Source organism: Momordica charantia (assembly GCF_013281855.1).
Source record: "Momordica charantia cultivar OHB3-1 chromosome 10 unlocalized genomic scaffold, Mcharantia_2.0 BLBB01000010.1, whole genome shotgun sequence".
NCBI lineage: Eukaryota > Viridiplantae > Streptophyta > Magnoliopsida > Cucurbitales > Cucurbitaceae > Momordica > Momordica charantia.
The window spans coordinates 9,704,875-9,726,959 of record NW_028275158.1 but is presented as its reverse complement, the minus strand read 5'-3'; the positions used below and the strand labels follow the sequence as shown (position 1 = coordinate 9,726,959).

Here is a 22,085-nt window from a genome sequence, read left to right as displayed (position 1 = left end):
GCAGCTTTTGAATTGGTATGGCTTTCTCCCTTTTACTGATTTGTAGATTTCTTTCTCCCCACCAGCTCTTTTATTTTGTTATAATGAAGCTACTGTGCATATTGTCTCAAATCCAATTTTTCATTAGCTACGAAACACATCGAATTATATTGTCATTTTGTTTGTGATAAACTTGTTGATGGATTTTTGAAATTTACTTCATGTTCGTTCACATCTGCAGCTTGCTCACTGCTTTACAAAGCCCCTTTCTGCTACTGTTTTTGACTCCTTATCATCCAAGATGGGTGTCTTAGATATTTACCATCTACTTCGAGGGGAGTATTAAGTCAAGTATTATGGGGGTTAATTTGCTATTTTCTGTTACTATTTAGTTAACTATTCAGTTCAACTCTTTTCCTATATTTGTAGTTGTATATATACTTTTATGGGAGAATGTAAATCTACGCGGAAGTTTTCTTTTTCCCCGCTATTAGTTTCAACAGAAAGTTATTGATTAATAAAATGTCTATTTAAAAATAAATTAGAAAAATGATTTAAAAATAATCCATAAATTAAACAACATTCAGATATCAAATAACTATTAAAATATCTTCGATCAAGTCCATGGAACTCGGTTCAAGCTATAACTGACTCTTCATAGCTACACTCGAGTTATTAATTCGTCGAAAAAATATAGTTTCAGGTTCCTAGAAATGAGATAAAATGTCTCTATTTACGAAGAGAACTTCCAACAAACTTCAAAGGTTGAAGTCACTTTTTTTTTTGCCAAGTTTTATGTCTCGCCCATTTGGTTAGATCATTTTTGGTTTTGTTGGTCCAAGTGAACCAAGTTTGGTTCAATTAAACCAACCGTAATATACCCACGTATAAGCATCTTTACTTTTTACTTACAAGCATCTTTAAAGAAGACTACAAGAGAAAGAAAGAGTCTGAGTTTTACTTCTTTATATAAGCATCTTGACGAAGACTCCAAAAGTTCATCTTCTTCGTGTTCTGCCCGGCGATTTCAAAGAGGGAGGCGGATTGTTAGGTACTTGTGCAACGCCAGAGAGAAGAAAAGACGCGTGGGTTGTTTCGGATCCGTGCCGGAGAAGACGCTGCCGCCGCCCGCCGATCTGCCGCGCGAGCTTGACCACCGAGAGGTGATTTGGCTATCTCCAGAATCGTGCTGATTTTGTAAGATCTATATAATCTTTGTACTATCGTTTGACTTCCTTTAATTTCTCAAATCCGGCATAAGATTCTGTTATTGATCTGTAATAATATTGACTTTTGCAAGTGGGATAGGTAGTTAGGATCGAGCTAAGATTCATTATTATTTCTTACTCTATATTAATTATTTTGGAATCAAAATAGCATAATACCACGAGTATAAGCTCGTTTGGTAAAGTTGGTGTTGTTTTAGGAATATTCTCAAAATTATATAGAATTTATTTAAAATAACCCAAACAAAATTTTCTTTTTTTCTGGCCATTACTTATTTGTTCCAAAACATTGAGATCATGTTTTTTTCTTTATTAATAATGAAGAAACAAAAAAACGATACCAAACCGTCCATAATTTATGTTTTTTTTTTCCGAAAATGAAGAACTTATTTCAGTGCTGTAAATTGTGGTATAAATTGAAAATTGCCGATCCTTAAAATTACAAGATTGAATTGAATGCTCTCAAAATTTTGAAATATGAAGCAAAGAAGAAGGCCATTGGCCTTCTCTCTCTCTCTGTGTCTTTCATTGAGTTCTTTCTTATCTCAACTAAAAGTCAAGACGCGAAGAAGAAGAAGCCATGAAGCAGAGAGACGGTAGCTCAGGTTCAATCTCCATTGGAGCAGTGATTAAAGCTGTGCAAGCATTACCAGACATGGACGAGGACCTTATATTAGACGCCTGTGATTTCTTCCAAAACCCACAGAATGGCGAAATATTCATGGCATTGGATCGCAAGCTACGTAAAAGATGGCTCTTAAGGAATCTACCTCGATCTGGCCAGGTTTTCATCATCGATAATTTTGATTAATTATGTTTTAGAAATAAATATTTATTGTGCTATTGAACACGCAGATGCAGATTAATGTGAAAATGCTGACTGGGAAGACACTTTGTTTTGAGATTTTAGCGTCGAACACAATAGACGTGGTGAAGGCTAAAATTGAAGCGATGGAAGGGTATCCTCCAGATCAGCAGCGGCTGATTTATGGCGGTCGTCAGCTTGAGGATGGCAGAACTCTAGCGGAATACAATATCAGGAGTGGCTCTACATTGCATATGGTTACGCGTCTGTGTGGCTGTTAACTCTGTTTATTACTTCGCTTATTATGCTTCATATGTATGCATCCTTGTAACCTCAATCAGTTTATGTTTTTATTTTGTTAATATGCTGTAGAAATGAATGGTTATCGAGTGTTATTTCCTGGGTGTAAGTTAATTTCGGTTTTCTATTGTTAAGCTGTCTTTAATTTTGGGGTAAAATGAGACTTTTATGAATGAGTTTTAAGTATGGATTTCTAATTGGTCTCTACCTTTAGAAAATGATTGTGTAAGGTCTCTGGAGTCAAAATGCTTCTTCCGAGTTCTTATCGACTTGAGAAACTACTGAACCTAACATAGAAGACTCTTAAATAAAACCAAGGTGATGGCATTTTGATGTTAGATGAGCCCCCTAGAGAACTGATTTAGTTTGAAGTGATAACGAAAGTATCTGAGAAGTGTTCTGCAGCTTGCAAATGGGAAACCAGTGAAATCTGTATTAAGATAGAACAAACGAACGTAATTAGAGAGATGGAAAATGATCTCATTTGATATTCTAATCTGCAAACAGAACAACTGCAGGAGAAAGAGAGGCAAATGAAACACCCACAGGCGAATTTAGCAAATTCTGGCGTGTCAGGTTGTGGGAGGCGACAGCGACGCATAGGAAATGATAGACGGTTAGGAACATACGCACGGAGGAGTGCGATGGTACGGGAGATGCATTGCAGCCGTCTAGGGACAGTACTACCTCCACACGGGAGGAATGTCCTCACCTGCATGTGAGAACGTCGTACGCAAGGCACACCACTGTGCCTCAGATGAGCATCCTTTCGTTAAAAATCATGAGCGCCTATGAAATGGGAGAGTTGCTGCCACCAAAACCAAGTAAGTTAAAAAAAATCTGTCACTAATAGATGTTCTCTACCATTCTTACTCCGAACCTTCAAAACCAGCCATCAACAAAATCAAACCCATCAAGAAAATTTATCAAAAGATCCATTGCTCTCGCACCCTACAATTTTTGGAAGGAGAGGGAAAAAAGGCAAAAAAATTCATCTAAACTAAAAGTAATGTAAATTAATAAATATTCTCATTCATCAATATCAGATCACGTCAGCAATCCGCCGGTAACACTAACAAAATTTAGATACCAACTAAAAATCAATCTTCAAATACCAAAAAGTGTAATTTACCTTTAATTTTTTTATTAAGTTTGGGTATTTCTTTAACAGTTTTATGGGCTTGGCTAAAATTGTTATTGAGGTATGGAACATGAAACAAGGTCCTAGTGGTCATTATTGAATCTAAACCTTCCGATAGAATAAACTGTAATTTTTCATATATGTAATGTATTATTTCTAGGTTTAAATTCTCTAGGTTCAATTTTAACCTTTTTTTAGGCTGTTCTTCAAAAAAAAAAAAAAAAAAAAAGAACTCTTTTCTAGGCTAAAATAAACTGTACCTCAAGATTAGAAATAGTTTTAAATGACTTCTGTGTTTGTTGGACTATTAGTAGATTAACGAAAATATAATATGATGTTAAATCTTAAATGGTTGAATTATTTTGCTATCTTAAAAAGTTAAAATAACATATTACTTTAACACACTTTAATATTACTTCGTAGTGAAGGAACTATGATGTGACCTCTCTCTCTCCTCCCAATGGGACTTTTAGATTTGACATTCAATTTTCGACAAAAATATAAAATAAAAAGGAAATATTTTGTATCTGAAATTAAAATACATATAGCATAAATAACATAAAACAAATATTTATTTTCAAATAAAAAATACATATTAAATCTAAGTTTTGTAGCGTAATTTCTCATATTACTTGGGAGTGAACGATCTTTTATATTGTATCTATGCGCATCGTTCTCATGAAGTCGTGTCCCATGTAGTTTGAATCCAAGACCCTCAAAATTATTAAATCATCCAAGTCATTCCATAGAGACCTCGTATAAATATTATCATCATCGCAAATTAATTACTAACATTGTCTAGGAAAATTAACCCCAACAGATGATATTCAGTTGTGGAACCCAACCCAAGTCCAAGATTAAAAATCTAATTTTTTTTTTATTGAGTCCAGCACATAGTTAATAAATTAAATTATGTTGAAGTTGACGTTTCAAAATATAATTAACTTCTTTGAACATATGCGAGACCGTCTGAAATTAAAGTTGAAGCAATTGAAGGGAAATTTTCTAATACTACATGGATATGACTATTTTTTATACTCTTCATATTTATTTTAAGTCTGGTAAAAAATATTTAAGAATGATATGGAGTCTAATTAGATTTAAAATTTATGTAAAAAAATGGGGTAAAAAATCAATTTCGACTTAGATAAGTATGTTGTAATTTACCCTTTATGTAGTTCAAGAAATTGGACTATAGATATTTAAACCTCCGACCTCAAAGAAAGGAATATGTGTCAATTATATTTCTAAACTAAGTTCATGTTGGTATAGCAATGTTTATAAAATATATATTTGATAGGAACTCGGTAGGATTGAGACAAAAAGGACACTAGAACTTATTGAAATTGGCACTATCGTGCACAAATGGCAGGTGCATTTTGCTCAATTCGAGTTTGGCCTTTGCTAGCCTCTGACTGGATTTGGCGTGGTTCTTTTTCTCAAAACTCAAACTTCTCTCAAGAAAAAGAAAGAAGAAACAATGACATCTAAGAAAACTTCTGAAAAAGTACTTCTACTTCAAGCAACACCTCTTACACAGGATCGATCATCGTTCAAAAGAAATCCGGTTAGGAGAAGATCAAACACCTCCGGCTGTTGCTAAGAAAATACTGTAGCAGATGAAGAAACCTACTCAAGTTGGGGTTGTTATCAAGGAGAACCATTTGTTCATCGAGTCTGCTCTTCCTCTGTTCAGTTGGAGAAAATTCAAGAAATCGATGTGATGTCTGTTATGATGGTCGATGCAAGCAGCATGGAAGAAAGGATGGCTGAAATGGAAAGGAAACTCGCTACGCGGATGAAGACGGTGGAAGAAAGGGACTATGAAATCGCTTCCTGAAGAATCAGATTGAAAATAAAGATGTTGCTGAGTCGAGTCAAACCCCTGCTCTCAAGATAAATGACAAGGGAAAGACTATCGCTCAAGAAAATCAATTGCAATATTCCACTTCGATCGCTTCGCTGTCTGTTCAGCAGCTCCAAGATATGATCACGAACACGATTAGAGCGCAATACGGCGGACCTTCTCAAAGCTCCCTTTTGTATTCTAAACCATATACTAAAAGGATTAATCATCTAAGAATGCCTGCTGGATACCAACCTTCAAAGTTCAAGCATTTCGATGGAAAGGCAATCCCAAGCAACATATTGCTCACTTCGCCGAAACTTGTGAGAATGCTGGCACAAGAGGCGATCAAATGGTCAAGCAGTTCGTTCGAACATTGAAGGGAAATGCCTTTGACTGGTATACTGATCTCGAACCTGAAACAATCAAGAGTTGGAAACAGCTTGAAAGAGAATTCTTGAATCGCTTTTACAGCACTAGGAGAACCGTCAGTATGATGGAGCTCATCAGTTGCAAACAAAGAAAAGGTGAACCGGTTGTTGAATATATCAACCGGTGGAGAGCTTTAAGTCTTGACTGCAAGGACAAACTCACGGAAGTATCTGCTGTGGAAATGTGCACTCAAGGCATGAATTGGGGACTTCTTTATATCCTTCAGGGGATAAAAACCCGCACATTTGAAGAACTAGCAACTCGTGCTCATGTCATGGAGATAAGTATTGCTAGTAGAGGTAATAAAGAGCCTCTAGTCTCAGATGTGAAGAAAGAGAAGAAGGAAATGAAGAGCACAGATTAGATCTCCAAGGGTTCTACGAAGGAATCTATGGTCGTTAATACGACCCCTCTCAAATTTTCCTCGAAAGGAAAAGAAAAATAAAAGAAGATAGAAAAGCGACAAGATGGAAATGTAAGACGTCGCCCATCTCTGGAAGAAAGACAAGAAAAGCTTTATCCTTTTCCAGATTCTGACCTTGCAGATATGTTAGAGCAACTACTGGAAAAGGGACTCATAGAACTTCCTGAATGCAAACGACCCGAACAAATGGGAAAAACAAATGATCCCAGCTTTTGTGTATATCATTGAGTCGTTAGTCATCCAATAGAAAAATGCTTCGTTTTGAAAGAACGAATCTTGAAGCTCGCTCGAGAAAAGAAGATTGAGCTGGATCTTGATGAAGTGGCCCAAACAAATCATGCTGCGATAATCCCAAGTTCTGGCAGCCAGTAGTCCACAATCTCATTTCATGACGACGAAGTGGTTTGGATCCAATTTGGGACCCTCAAACCTATGACCATTTCATCCCAACATATGGCTCATAGGAAGAACTCCCAAGAAAAAGATGAATTTATAGAGGACGGAGAAGGAGAATGGACTCTTGTAACTCGTCGGGAGAAGCAAAAACAAAATTGCGTCAAGAAAGAGTCTCGCCTATATCGAGACCACAAAAGAAGAAGCAAAACTCAGAAGAAAAAGAGAAATAAAAGTTTGAGGAAACCTAAGCTGATCGTGGAAGAGACGAATATATTTCTCGACCTCGACAAATGATAACTTTGGGAGATTTCTTTCCAGCGAGTTTCTTTAATGATAATCAAGAGGAAATCTTTGAAATAGTTGCCTGTCACACTATCACTGTAAATGACAATGACAACGCTTCTACAATTTCAACAGAAGCAATGAAAAAGTTAGAAGGTATGTCATCTTTCAATATAAGTGATTTGTTGTCGATTCCTCGAGAGGTAAAAAATGCTCTTGTTAAGGCATTGAAAGATTCTGACATTCCAGCCTCTCAAGTAAACACATGTGCTTCATGTTGTACGTCTATTGGCTTCACACATGAAGATTTGTTGTTTGGGTCAAAACCCCATAACAGACCCAAACAACAAATTCAGGTGATTCGGCGATTCATGATCTCCACCTAATAGAGCTAGCTTGGCTTCAGTTCATTCCTTCCACCTCTTCTAGCTCGACAAACTTATCTTTCAGCTTACTTCATTTTGGGATAGGTCGATTTGGCTTTGTCGAAGGAGGCGTTAGGTGTTTTGGCCTCAGGTTGCCATCTTCCTCGTTGATGCTATTCACGATCTGACTCTTTTTTCTTCGAGAATTTTGTTGGTATTATCTACCCTCTTACTCATGTCAATTGTTCGCGACTCTGTAAAGGGGTTGAGCACTATTTATCTCTCTCCCTACATATGACGTCAAATGTTGATGTCGGATTTTAGGGTTCTAATGTCGAATGATCTTATGAAAACCTACACACATAAGAGATTTGCACACTGGTATGATGTGAAACCTGCAATGTACCAGTTGAACTCCTCTTTCCTTCTACATCTCTCTAAGAACATAATAGAGACGCTAGACTCGTCGTGGGATCTCGCTGCTGAGGATGCTTGGGCTCGCCGTGGACATTGTCGTTCGTGGATATGTGAGAGTTGAGGGAGGGAGTTCAAAAAGAGAGAGAGAGAGATAAAAATGGGGAAAAAGAAATAAATAGAGAGAACTAGAGGGAGAAAGATGGGGAAAAGAAATAAATAGAGGGAGATTGGGAAAAAAGAAAGAGGAAGAGAGTAAAAAAATGGGGGAAAGTGGGAGTAAAAGGAGGAAAAGAGAGGGAAAAAGAGGTGGGCGAATGAAAATTTGTAAAAATATTAGGATTTTTCCCGACATTTTAAAAACCCATCGGGAGAAGTTGACTTCTCCCTATGTTTTATTAAAACCGTTGGGAAAAGTGCGTTTTTTGAATAACGTCGGGAAAGAAAGAGAGGGAAAGAGAGGGAAAAAAAGGCGGGCGAATGAAAATTTAAAAATTTTTTGGAACTTTTCCCGACGTTTCCAAAAAGAGTCGGAAAAACGGACTTTTCCCAACGTTTTTTTTTTAATGGTGGGAAAAAGTCAACTTTTTCTGACATTTTTAGATGCGGTAGAGAAAAACATCGGGAAAAAAAAAGTCGGAAAAACCTAAGTATCTTGTAGTGTCTAAAAGTATTGCAACTTACTTGACTTGACTATAACTAAAAATAACACCAACAATTTCTTAAAAACTAAGACTTGGACCAAACAAATTCAAAAACTAATATTCAAACTTGCCATTTGAGTTAACTAACAAAAATACAAGGATTCTAATATCACGAAGGTTTATCCTCTGTTTACTCAATGACTTCATTTATACGTAAAAAAAAAAGGGTTGTTTGCAAATATGACAAAAAGATTACATAAAATTAATGAAACAGCACTCACATTCTAAAATTTCAAATATAGCAATATTTTATAAATTCACGGAGGCCCACATTGTTAAAAGTCTTAATTACCCGCTCAATATTAACATGCAAAGCCTAAAGATGGAAGCCCAAACCAAAAGAAAACCTAATTTTTCAAATTCCATCACATTTCCGTTCGACTTCCATCCTTCACCACCACTCTTTCCATCAAACCATCAAAACAAAACCTAATTTTTCAAAATTACTCTGCTTTCCGTTCAATTTCCATCAAGAATTTCATCCCCAATGACTATTTTTGTTCATTCGATTCTCATCCAACCTTCGAGCTTTTGATTCCAGCCCAAATATCGTCTGATTTTTGTTCGATTTCCGTCAAGAATTTCATCCCCAACGACCATTTTCGTTCGTTCGATTCTCATCGAACCTTCGAGCTTCGAATTTACTTCTGATTTCCAGCCCAAATATCGTTTGATTTCTGTCTAATTTCTTTCGTTCTCCACCATTGTATTTTGTTTTCCCGCCCTTCCCAGTTTTTAGTTTAAATTCGACGGTTTTAGATGTAACCTCCTTTGACTGTTTTTGGTGTAACCTCCCATCGACTTTGATAACTGTAAGTACATGTAAGTAGATGTCCACCTTTCGAAATCTTTATTTTGGCCTCATTTTATTGGGCTTTCAGTTTTCAGTATCGATTTACATTCTTCCATTCCATTTTTGCTTCCAGTTTCTTTCAGTAGATGTATATTTTGAATGAACTACTACTATTACATTCATCAATTTCATTAACATGCATTGATTACGCTTTCTCCCTTGTATTTGATATCTATCATTAATTTCTTCATTTTGTCATTAACATGCACTGATGCCGCACTTGTTTCAGCCCTTGACCTATATAATATATGAGAATATATAAATGACTACATTTGTTTTAACTTAAAGCTTTTGTGTCTAGTATTTATTTCATAGAATGCAACTAAATCAAGGAAATTTTCTACAAGTAACATGGATTCTGGGCCTTTTTGTTTTGTCAATGTGATATATGTTTGATATACGTATGATATATAACTGATTTATGTCTGATATAACTATGATATCTACTACTACAGTTGGTATATAATGATTGACTTCTGCTATACTATTGATTTACTTCTAATATACTAATGATTGACAGATATACTCCTAATATATATGTGATATATGTTTGATATACATATGATATATAACTGATTTACGTCTGATATAACTATGATATCTACTATTATAGCTGGTATATAACTGATTGACTTTTGCTACACTATTGATTTACTTTTAGGGTTGGTATATAATGATTGACTTCTGCTGTACTATTGATTTACTTCTAATATACTAATGATTGACAGATATACTCCTAATATATATGTGATATATGTTTGATATACATATGATATATAACTGATTTACGTCTGATATAACTATGATATCTACTATTATAGCTGGTATATAACTGATTGACTTTTGCTACACTATTGATTTACTTTTGATATACTAATGATTGACAGATGTACTCCTGAAATATATGTGATATATGTTTGATAGACATATGATATAGAACTGATTTACTTCTGTTATAACTATGATATCTACAAATTATTTCAAATATATTACCTCTAATATGTTTCTTAATATACTACTAATATATCAAATAAATTTTTTTCAGATGAAAGCAATGGTCCAAATAAGGAAAATGAAAACTAAAGTCATTGTAGAAATGGTTGATGTCGTGCGTTCCAAAAGACAGCATAAACCAACTCCAAAGGTGTTGTCTATGGAAAAACGAAAAGCTGCAAAAATATCATCTCCTAAGACGCGACAATCACCGGGAACGAAAATTGATCATATTGTCCAAGCTTTGACTTGAAGATTACTCAAGGATGAAGAAAGAAAACTTTTGGAACTTGTGCTTTTGGAACTTGCTTCTACTTTTCTAGACTTTTGGAACTCATACTTCTACTTTTATAGACTTTACATTGTCAATCTACTTTGTGTTTATGAATATGACAATCTACTCATGTTTAGATTACAAGACAATATCTTAAAGGTTTTAAATGATATGCCAATTTTTTTGGGATAATATTCTTTTGATATGAATATCTTTGAGTTCATTTTGATGTTTAAACCTTTAACTTTTTGAGTTCCTAGTGATATTACTTCTCCTTGATACATCTTAGTTGGCTATTGCAATACTTAGTTATCGCTCCAAGGTGCTAAAACTTTAAATCAAATTTAATTGTACTACTGATATATGTACGATGTATACTTGATATATTACTAATATATTACTGATATACAGATTTACTATTGATATAATTCTGATATACAGACTAATGTAATGCTCTAAATTATGTCATCAACTTTAACTTACAAAAGCAAAATCATATAACCAAACTCCATTGGGTATACACATTGTTTTGTAACAAAGAGACTACTTCATTGTAAATTCAAATCATAAAAGTAATGTTTGGGTATACATCCTTGATATACATCATTGTTCAATAGGTGCAAATTTACAAGTTCTACGATTGTGTCTAACATGTTGACAACGTCCACATTTTGTGTGCTTTCTCACCTCACCAATTGAAGGAATCCTTTGTTTTCGAGGCCTTCCAGCTGGACATTTAATGATGGGAGGTAATACAATAAAATCAATTGCTACAGATCCCCAATCCAAATGGTTACCAACAGGACGAATTGAACCATTATAAGTAAATAACAATCTACTAAAGGATATCTTGTGTTGTCATCCTTTCATCTTTATCTTCATTAATCTCAACAACAGTTTGAACTCCATTACTACCAAACTTTAATAAAACTGAAAATTGGACAAAACAAATTGATGGATCCAACCTCACTTCATTCAATATCAAATTCCTAAAATTCTGAAAATTCATACTTTCGTCAACCAAAATCCCAATAGTTTTGAAATTCATATAGAAGTGACTATTATCCCATTCACCACTGTGAAAAACAATTATTGCAAGCTTGCCCATAACTACAAATACTGTAAAAATATAAAATATTGATGATATTAGTACATCAATCAACAAATAACATAAAATAAATAGCAATGATAAAATATATCAGTTAATATAAGCAGCTGATATACCATATATTGAGTATATCAGTTGCAGATATACCCTATATTTAATATCTATATTAAGTATATCAACTGATATACCTAAAATATCAGTGTGATATACCTCATTGATATACTTCATTCAATGGAAGTATATCAGTGTGATATATCTCACTGATTTAGGTGATATACCTCACCTAAAATTCACGTAGGTTCTCCACAATCTTAATGGTGATCCTTGGCCCGAAATTTGACACCAATAACGCCTAAAACAGTTTCAAGGCTACGATTAATCATAGTTTTCTATTGGCTAACGAGTGATTTTTTGAAAGGCTTTTGTATTAAAAGAACTACCTATATTAATAGGTAAAGCCAGAAGACAAAAAATTCGAGCCACAGAATTTCTCTGTTCTATAGTTTTTCAAGCTTAAATTCAAGCACAGAAACCAAGACCTCAGAACAGTTCATGAAAAGAGAGAAACGTAAACTAAAATCCAATTTCACCTCGTTTCAATCCACATTCTGGAAAAGAAAGCCGAAAGAAAATTGTGGATTAATCACGACAAATTTGAGCATAAACAATCCAATAATTTCTGGACAGTGACTATTATCCTTGCTGGAACGAAAGATAATAAAGAAAAATAACAAAAGGCCTACCTTTTTGAGTTCACAAACACTACATAAAAATCGAAAGAAGAAGAAGAAGCTTCACGAACACTGAAACCAGAGCTCAAAACGAACAAAATCGAAGAAAAATCTGCTTAAAAAACAAACAGAAAAATCGAAAGAAGAAGAAGAACTAAAATTGAAAGAAGAAGAACATAAAAGTAGGAAGCTAAAATCGAAAGAAGAAGAAGAAGAATAAATACTTGAAGAAGATGATGAAGAAATAATCGATGTAACGAAGAAGACAATGATGCGAGAGAGAACGAAGAAAATCTCAATAATTGCGTGTGAGATATGAGGAGGGCAATTTGAGAATACTCAAATATTCAAAATCAGAATCGTACAAAAATTGCTATATTTGAAATTTTGATAACCGGATGCCATATTGTTAAATACATAAAACTTATTTGCCACCCAATGTAATTACCCTAAAAAAAAGTAATAAGATAAAAATAAAATCTTGTTATTCCCTAGAATCTAGGTAGGTAAAATCCATGTCATATCAATAATCCATAACTATAAGGAGATCTTATCGGATCAAGAACAACACCTAGAACCAAGTTTATCACAAGGAAATGACGCATTAAAATCCTGAAAACCATGACAATTTTAGGACTAAAGAATTACCAATAAGACCAGACTTACCTCTAATTTTTGCATCTGATTTTAAAATCCACTTATTTGGGAGAGGCTAAATATATATTTTAACATATCTTTTCGATTTAGTCTCTATTATTTAAAAAAATTTCAATTTAGTACCTCATATTTCAACTATTTTCAATATAATCTCTTACTGTGGGTTATTTTAAAATTGACTGATGACAAACTTGTATGATTTAACATTTAGTGAATTTACAGAAGAGGAAAAATGTAGGTAAAAAAGAGGAAACTTTCTCATTTCTCCAAATTTGTAAAAAATTTCTGTGTTTTTCCTCTTAACATTGTTCTCATCTAAATTTCGGCAAAGTCACTGAATATTGTGGAGGTAGATTTATCATCAATCAATTTTAATATTTTTCCAACGAAAACATTAAATTAAAAATCACTGAAACTCTTTAAAATTGAAAAAGGACATAAACAGTAGGACTAAAACCCATATTTTATATTTAGTTTTCCAAAAATATAAAATATGTTTATGCCAAAATCCATCTTTAGGTTGGTCAAAATTGAAAATACCGTCAAGAATATGTCTTCAATTTTTTTAAGAAAGCTACGAAAATCGAAACTAAGAAATAGACGAAGAGAAAGAAAACTGAAAAATTCAACTTAAAAGTAGGTTATTTGAACAAACTTACAATTTTTTTAGGTTCAATTTCCCTTCTTCACCGTCTCTCCACTCTATTCTTTGTTTTTAATCGCGAAGAGGAGCAATAAGAAGAAGCCATGGCAACTTCAATTCCATTGGACCCATGTGATATCTTACGAAAGCCCATTTCTTTAAATCATTTCTTGGGTTGGTTGGTCCAACTGAACCAACCCTGATTACTGATACACCCACATATATAAGCATCTTATTGAAGAAGACTCCAAGAGAGAGAAAAAGGTCTGAGTTTTACTTGTCTTGGAGGCTACTTCATCTTCCTCGCGTTCTGCCGATAGATTTCAAAGAGGGAGGCAGATTTGGTGATCTCCGGCATCGGTGGTAAGATCTTTGTTTTTTTTTCCTCTTCGATTTTCCAGATCCGATATCGCTGTACCGATTCTATTCTTGACTAGTAAAAATCTCGCGATCCTTGCAAGTGATCTCTAGTAAGCAAAAATCTCGCAATTCAAGTGGAGTAGGTCGTTGAGACCCTGTAATTTTTTCTGGGAATAAACAACTTATTTCAGTGCTGAGAATTTTAATATAAATTTAAAATCGCCCATTAGACTCGATGATTAAAATTACAGCCAGGTTGAATTGAATGCGCTCAATTTTTGAAATATGAAGCAGAAAAGAAGAAAAGGACATTGGTAAAAGTTGAGAGGGTGAAGAAGAAAAAGCCATGGCAAGTTCAATTCCTTCCTACGAAACCTCAGAGTCAATCTCCATTGGGGCAGTGATTAAAGCCGTGCAAGCATTACCAGACATGGACGAAGACTTCATATTAGACGCATGTGATTTCTTACAGAACCCACAGAATGGCGAAATATTCATGGCCTTGGCCCCCAAGCTACGAAAAAGATGGCTATTAAGAAATCTACCTCGACCCGGCCAGGTTTTATCATCATTCAATTATTAAGCATTGATTAATCATATATATATATATATATAGATATTTCTGTTTTGTTTAAGAGTAGTTGAAAATATGGCAGATGAAGATAAATTTTCAAACTGTGTGTGGGAAGAGATTTGGTTTAGAGGTTTTAGCGTCGGACACAGTAGAAGTGGTGAAGGCTAAAATAGAAGGGAAGGAAGGGTATCCTCCGGAGAAGCAGCGGCTGTTTTATGGCGGTGTACAGCTTGAGGGCGCCACAACTCTAGCGGAATGCCGTGTCACCCCTGGCTCTGAATTGAAAATCATTCTTCCAAAGTGTGGTGGCCATTAACGCTCTAGCTCTTTGTTACTTTACTTTCAATATTTTTGTGTGTATTTAAAAAGTGTGATTATCTTCTGTAAAATCCTAACGACTGCCTAATTGTGTTACTTTATGGATGTTGTTGAGTCCAATGAGAAAATATAGAGGATGATTCCATGACATAGGTTGAATTTGAAAGATAAAATTGGACTAGTTGTAGTTGGGTTGATAGAGCCTAATATTTGGTCCAAACCATCTGATCTACACCAACAGTTAATTTCTGTTGCGTCGTACTCAAATTTTGTATAAAACAAAAATCGTTCTATAAAAAGTTTAGAACAATCTGCCGGGAAATCTATTGGTTGTATTATTGAATTAATTTTGAGTACTAAATCATTCTTTTTTCAAAGTGGGAACCAAAATGGAAGGGTTGATGGTATACTTCCCTAATAAAAATGGAAAAAAGATCAAAAGATGAGCATGTGAGGACGACCTAAAAAAAGTGATGGAACTGAGGGAATATTAATCTTTTTCATATGCTTTAGGCAAAATGTATCATATTTTTCATATAATCTAAAGCAAAACATACCATAATTTCCCTCCTCTTATTTCTTGAGAATTTTGATTTATATAATTAAGGTGGAATATCCCATCATCCCATTAAATAATAATGTAGTTTAACTAATTTAGGGGGTGTTTGAGAGTGATGGTGGAATGAATGATTTTTAAAAAAGATATTTAATAATAATTGATTTTCCAAAATTACAACTCAAGTGATACTTTAAAAATCAATGTAATATGAGTAACTTATAAAAATGTCGATGAAAATAATTTGAATGAGTAAATTATTGAATTTCATATGAAATATTCATATATACACACATATACATATATACATATAATGATTAAATTGAGTTATTAGAAATGGAAAGATATGTTTGAAAATTTGTAATTAGATTTGAAAAGAAAAATAGGTGTAATGTAAAAAAATCAACCATTGGATGGGTTAATAATCCAATTGAAATAAATAAATAAATTGAAATAATAATAATAATAATATTATTATTATTATAAAAAATAAAGAAATAAAGAAAAAAAAAGTAAAGCAAGTGCTCCGCTCCCACAGTCCCACTTTTTTTACGATATGTCGATATATATCGTCGAAATAAAAATTTTTCCTAATGTATCAATGTCGAGCTGTCGACCATTCTAAAACTCTGATCTTTGATTTAACGTTTTCCTAAAATTAATTTTTAATTTGCCAAACATGATCTGATGCGAAAGGAATTCAAGCTGCAGACCAATAGAAGGGCAAATAGCAACCATGTCATCCTCTCTGAAATCGGCCAATACAAATCTTTATCAATGTTACTCAACTCTGACTCTCTCTTAGAGGGTTGAATTCGTCATTTAGAACCCTTATTGTTACCCCCATAACAAATAGGTTCTTCTAGTAACGTCGATACAATGATATTAGAATATCTGAGATAAAAAAATATTTTTCTGTGTATATTCATTAATAATAAAATACACATATATATAGACACATGTAGTCCAATTAACTCACCATAAAAACAAAAAAAGATACAAGGACTAATAAACTTATTTACATCTAATACTCCCCCTCAAGATGGGGCATAAATGTCCAGACAACCCATCTTGGAAAGTAGAGAGAAAAAAGAAGTGGGTGGAAGAGCTTTGGTGAAGACATCAACTAACTGAAGATGAGAGCGTACGGGCAGAAGTTTAATGAAGCCATCAGTAAGTTTCTCACGAATGAAATGACAATCCAACTCAATGTGTTTGGTGCGTTCATGAAAGGTTGGATTTGATGCAATGTGAACAACGCCCTGATTATCACAAAACAAAAGTGCAGGCGGCAAAAAAGGAACTTGAAGATCAGCCAACAAATAGGAAAGCCAAAGCAACTCACAAGCAGTCAAAGCAAGAGCCCGGTATTCAGCTTCGGCTGAAGAACGTGAAATAGTAGTATGCTTCTTAGATTTCCAGGAAACTAAAGAGTCTCCAAGAAAAATGCAAAAACCAGTAGTTGAGCGACGAGTATCAAGACAAGAAGCCCAATCAGAGTCGGCAAATGCTCTTAGTTGAAACGAAGAAGAGGTAGAAAGAAAAATTCCTTGTCACGGATTGGACTTCAAATATCGCAACAAGTGATACACTGCTGCTAAATGAGACTTACAAGGACGAGAGACAAACTGGCTCAATTTATTAATAGCAAAGGCAATGTCCGGGTGAGAAATAGTCAGATATAGTAATCGGCCGATCAAACGACGATATTCGGAAGGATCAGTCAATAAATCTTCATCAGAAAATTTCAATTTCAACAACGGATCCATGGGAACCAGAGCTGGCTTACAAGCAAGAAAACCGACATCTTCAAGTAGTTGCAGAGTATAATATCGTTGAGAAACAACAATGCCATGAGAAGACCGTGCAAGCTTAAGATCAAGAAAATATTTAAGAGATCCCAAATCTTTGAGCTTAAAACGATCGTTGAGAAGAGTCTTTAAATGCTCAATACCAGTCAAAGAGGCACCAGTAATGATAATATCGTCTACATATACTAACAAGGCAATAAACTCACTACCAGATCCGCGAATAAATAATGAATAATCTGATTTGGATTGAGAAAAACCAAGAGAAAGTAACACATCAGAGAATTTTGAAAACCATTGACGTGAAGCCTGCTTTAATCCATAAAGAGATTTGTGAAGCCGACACACCAGTTTCTCCCCCTTACCAGAAACGACACCCTTTGGAGAATAACCCAAAGGTAAATCCATATAAACCTCTTCAAGTAAATCGCCATGAAGGAAGGCGTTGTTGACATCCAACTGAAAAAGGGGCCACTTAGAAGAAACAGCAAGTGTAAGAAGAACACAAACAGTGACAAGCTTGGCAACTGGAGAAAAAGTTTCGAGAAAATCGAGGCCCTCCTATTGAGTGTAGCCTTTTGCAACCAGTCGTGCTTTGTATCTCTTAATGGACCCATCGGCATGATGCTTAACTTTATAAATCCATTTGCAACCAATGGAATGTTTATTGGGAGGTAAAGGAACAACACTCCAAGTATTATTAACCTCTAGAGCCTGCAACTCGGTAGCCATAGCATCCTTCCAATGATCAAAAGAAACGACCTGATGATAATACTGAGGTTCATAATGCTCGGAAGAAAGGTGAATGGTGAAGGTCCGAAAAGAAGGTGAAAGTCGAGAGTAACAAAGGTAAGAAAGAAGAGGATATTTAGTAGCAGGGATAAGAAAAGGAGAGTTGGAAATAAGATGGCAGTGATAGTTTCTAAGAAAAGAAGGAAATTTGATGGGACGTGTAGATCGACGAAGAGGTACAAGATTGGTTTGGGTTGGAATGATTACTTGTTGGTTTAAAGGTGGAGATGTAGGTGTAAGATGTGTAGGAGTAGGAGGAGATAAGATAGGACTAGATAATTGGTCAATGGAAGGACCAACGGGTAAAGGAGATGGTGGGTCAAGAGATGGACTAGTGGGTAAAGGAGATGGTGGGTCAAGGGATGGACTAGAGGGTAAAGGAGATGAATTGGTTACATCAGAATTAATGGAAGAATAGTCATGAAGAGTATTGGGTAAGACAAAACTAGAAAGGAAATCAAGCATAGAGGATTCATCAGAGACCGTGTGAAAAGAAAATATATTTTCATGAAATATGACATCCCAAGAGATAAACATCTTTTGATTAGCAATATCATATAGGCGAAAAGCCTTCATCCCAGGTGGATAACCCAAAAAAACTGCAGGTATGGCTCTAGGATCAAATTTTGATCTCGAAGAAGAGAGACTAGATGCAAAACAGAGGCACCCAAATATTCGTAATTGAGAATAATCAGCCGAAGATCCATTAAGAAGCTCAAATGGAGTATGCCATTCCAAAAGAGGAGAAGGAGTCCGGTTGATAAGATGCACAACAGTGAGAATGCACTCACTCCAAAAACGAAGAGGAACTCGCGAATGGAAATACAAAGCACGAGCCACATTTAAAAGATGTTGGTGTTTCCTTTCAACCACAGAATTTTGCTCAGGACGACCAACACAAGAGAATTGATGAATGACACCCTTAGAACAAAAAAACTCCTAAAAAACTAATTCGGGAGCATTATCAGACCGAAACACTTTGATATGTTTGTTATATTGGGTCTCAACCAGCTTAAAAAATTGAGGTACAATCACAGAAACATCAGATTTTCGTCTCAACAGATATATCCATGTGTATCGAGTACAATCATCTACTATGTAAGAAAGGACTTATAACCAGCATGAGATGTAGTACCAAAAGGCCCCCATATGTCAACATGAACAATATCGAAGGTAGAAACAACAAGATTATTCTTAGAAATAAAAGACGATCTTTTCTGCTTAGCTAAGGAACATATATCACAAAACTCATGCTTATCAAGTTTAGTAGAATCACAATGCAAAACAGATTTCACCAATGCATGAAGGCGAGTACAAGAAGGGTGTCCAAGCCTGGCATGCCATAAAGAGGCTGGAAAAATATGAGCAGCAACGCCACATGGATGGGCAGAATGATCCACAGCACCGGATCAAAAGTATCCAAAATGTAAAGGCCATCATGAAGCCTACCCTTGCCAATCGTCCTGAAAGTGGACTTTTCCTGAATATGACAACCATCAACCGAGAAGAAGACAGAAACAGAATCATCTGACGTTAACGCACTGATTGATAATAAGTTGTATTGGAATTGAGGAACGAATAACACATGCTGAAGAAGAAGAGTTCCAAATAAACGAACTGTTCCAGCAAAATGAACCTCAATATGTGTACTGTTAGGTAAAGTAACCGAATAACGTATTGGAGAAAGGGACTCAAAAGCCATCCGATCAAAACAGATATGTATAGATGCACCAGAATCAAGGAGCCACTGATTAGAATAAGGAGGCAACAACTGGACATTAGGACATGTACCTGCCAAATAAGGAGAAGCCTCAGAATCAGTCTTGGCAGCATTCAGTTGAGACTGGAGCATATTGAGAATGTTGTGACACTGAGAGAACGCATCAGAAGTCATTGGTGAAATAAGGGATGAAGAGGCAGACGTTTGGGAGATCGAATTCACAATAGCAGTCGAAGGTGAATTAGAAGCAGGAGAGGAACTCGTGGTACTAGACACAGATGAAGTCATCGATGGAGTCGATGAATGTTGGTTGCCTTTGGAACGATAGCCAGATGGAAAGCCATGAAGACGATAGCATTTATCAACCGTATGTCCTCGAATGCCGCAATTAGTGCAATAAGGACAACTAGAATTGCGCTGTCGAGATCCAGAATTCGAAGCAGATGATGAACGTGACTGATTTACAGCAAGGCCAACAGCAGGCGATGGTGTGGAGAACAGAGGAATGACTCTCTGTTGTTCTTCTTGAGAAATCAGAGAGAAAGCTTTGCCAATTGAGGGAGGAGGATCCATGAGAAGAATTTGTGCCCTAATGTGAGCAAAAGACTCATTTAGTCCCATCAGAAATTTCATGAGATGCTCGAATTGCACAAATTTCTCAACTAATCGATAACCTCCACAAGAACAGGAACCACAAGTACAACCTGGCCGATAAGAAACATACTCATCCCATAGTGCTTTGAGTTTCGTATAATACATGGTAACAGAAAGTTGATCCTGAGTGAGAGTAGCAAGATCACGTCGAAGTTGAAAAATCTGAGGTCCATTCTGTAGCTGAAAACGATCCTTCAAGTCCAACCAGATCTCATGAGTGGAATTAGTAAAAATTAAACTCGCAGAAATCGGCTTCGAAACCGAATTGAGGAACCAGGCGATGACAACGTGTTTGTTGCGAATCCATACCGGAAGAAGGTCACCAGCCGGTTTCGGAAGAGATCCGTTGATGAAACCAAGCTTGTTCTTGATGGAAAGAGCAATGGTCATGGAACGACTCCATGAGACATAATTGCTATTAGTAAGAGGTTTAGAAACAAGAACCAAATTGGAGGTATCGTTGTGATGCATAAAATACGGACTGGAAGAAGAATTTTCAGAAGGACGCAATTGCGAAGAAGAATCGATGAGAGGTACAGTAATGGTGGGATCCAAGATTGTATCGGTGGGAGGCGCGGTTCCAAGGTTGTATCCATGGAAAAATCAAGAAAGCCAAGAAAACAAAAAACGGAAGAGAGAGATTTTACTCAACTGATACCATATTAGAATATCTGAGATAAAAAAATATTCTTCTGTGTATCTTCATTAATAATAAAATATACATATATATAGACACATGTAGTCCAATTAACTCACCATAAAAACAAAAAAAGATACAATGACTAATAAACTTATTTACATCTAATAAATGATTATTTTCTTTGGATTGAAAAAACATCGAATCGTAGAGAAGACATCGCAGAAATCTACAAAGTTGATGAAAAAGGACGAAAATGTTGTATTATGATACCGGAGGGCTTTGAAAGAACCGGTTGGAAAATTTTCCACAACATGATTACACTTAGCCATGTGCGGCCTCAACAAACAAAGGGACAACTCATCAAAAGGGAGAGCAGAGCAAAATCGATTTCTTATGATACTACATCTTCCCACGCTCTTATCTGGATGCCCTCTCTTCCCCTTCAAATTCGATTGTCTCACAATCAGCTTCAGATGAAGCTTCACCAAACAACAACATAAATGGGTTAATCGAAGAACACTCCCATCAATTGGAACAACACCGTCATCCTCACACGCCGTTGCTTCCACTACGACTGGGTCAAGATCATAGAAGCCCTAAATGAAATCTCCTTTGGGAGGGCTGTCAAAACGATAAAAGTGCTCACTTAGTGCGTTGGGATCATGTTTCATTGCCTAAAGTCTGTGGTGGCTTGGATATTGGCAATATTGAATACACCAACTCGACTCTTCTTAGTAAATGGATCTGGCGTTTTCTCATTGAAAAAGATAGTCTCTGGGCTTCACTGATTACGACTAAATACACACAACAAGACTCTTCGATTTGTTGCCTACACATAGCAAATTTGGTAGCTCCAAATCCCCGTGGTATCATATTTTAAAATTAAAGGATATATTCTGCAACAATCTCATTTGGCAAATGGGTAGTGGCTGTGAGATTCTTTTTTGGCATCATAACTGGGACTGGTGATAAGACTTGATTAAAGGCTAAAAATAGTAGTTTTACATGCTTAGTTGGGAGTTAATTATGATGAAAAATGTATGTTCAAGCATATAATTTAGGGAAAATGTGCATAATTTGTGATTAGAGA

At 35.4% G+C, this 22,085-nt stretch overlaps 2 protein-coding genes, 1 non-coding gene and 1 pseudogene across 4 annotated transcripts; 3 read left to right on the top strand and 1 right to left on the bottom strand.

Moving 5' to 3' along the window:
- The first annotated feature begins 907 nt into the window (after nucleotides 1–907).
- LOC111022115 (ubiquitin) lies at nucleotides 908–2,424 on the top strand. Its single transcript, XM_088118903.1, has 3 exons — nucleotides 908–1,142; nucleotides 1,762–1,989; nucleotides 2,061–2,424. The coding sequence occupies exons 2-3, from the start codon at nucleotides 1,786–1,788 to the stop codon at nucleotides 2,289–2,291; spliced, it is 435 nt and encodes a 144-aa protein (XP_087975029.1). The 5' UTR covers nucleotides 908–1,142; nucleotides 1,762–1,785; the 3' UTR covers nucleotides 2,292–2,424.
- A 2,759-nt stretch (nucleotides 2,425–5,183) lies between these two features.
- Nucleotides 5,184–6,093, top strand: LOC148208506 (uncharacterized; annotated as a pseudogene).
- A 7,685-nt stretch (nucleotides 6,094–13,778) lies between these two features.
- LOC111022114 (uncharacterized) lies at nucleotides 13,779–14,973 on the top strand. Of its 2 annotated transcripts, none has more exons than XR_015788405.1 (3): nucleotides 13,779–13,936; nucleotides 14,225–14,492; nucleotides 14,590–14,973. It is a non-coding gene; the product is annotated as an uncharacterized LOC111022114 (transcript). The 2 variants fall into 2 exon arrangements; XR_002602927.2 differs by having other exon boundaries at nucleotides 13,781–13,936; nucleotides 14,228–14,492.
- A 1,308-nt stretch (nucleotides 14,974–16,281) lies between these two features.
- Nucleotides 16,282–21,035, bottom strand: LOC111022118 (retrovirus-related Pol polyprotein from transposon RE2). Its single transcript, XM_088119090.1, is given in 5 exon segments — nucleotides 16,282–16,851; nucleotides 17,104–17,683; nucleotides 17,747–18,902; nucleotides 19,117–19,201; nucleotides 19,277–21,035. Coding segments are annotated over 5 exon segments (3,804 nt in total). The 5' UTR covers nucleotides 20,827–21,035; the 3' UTR covers nucleotides 16,282–16,418.
- Between the last annotated feature and the right edge of the window lie 1,050 nt (nucleotides 21,036–22,085).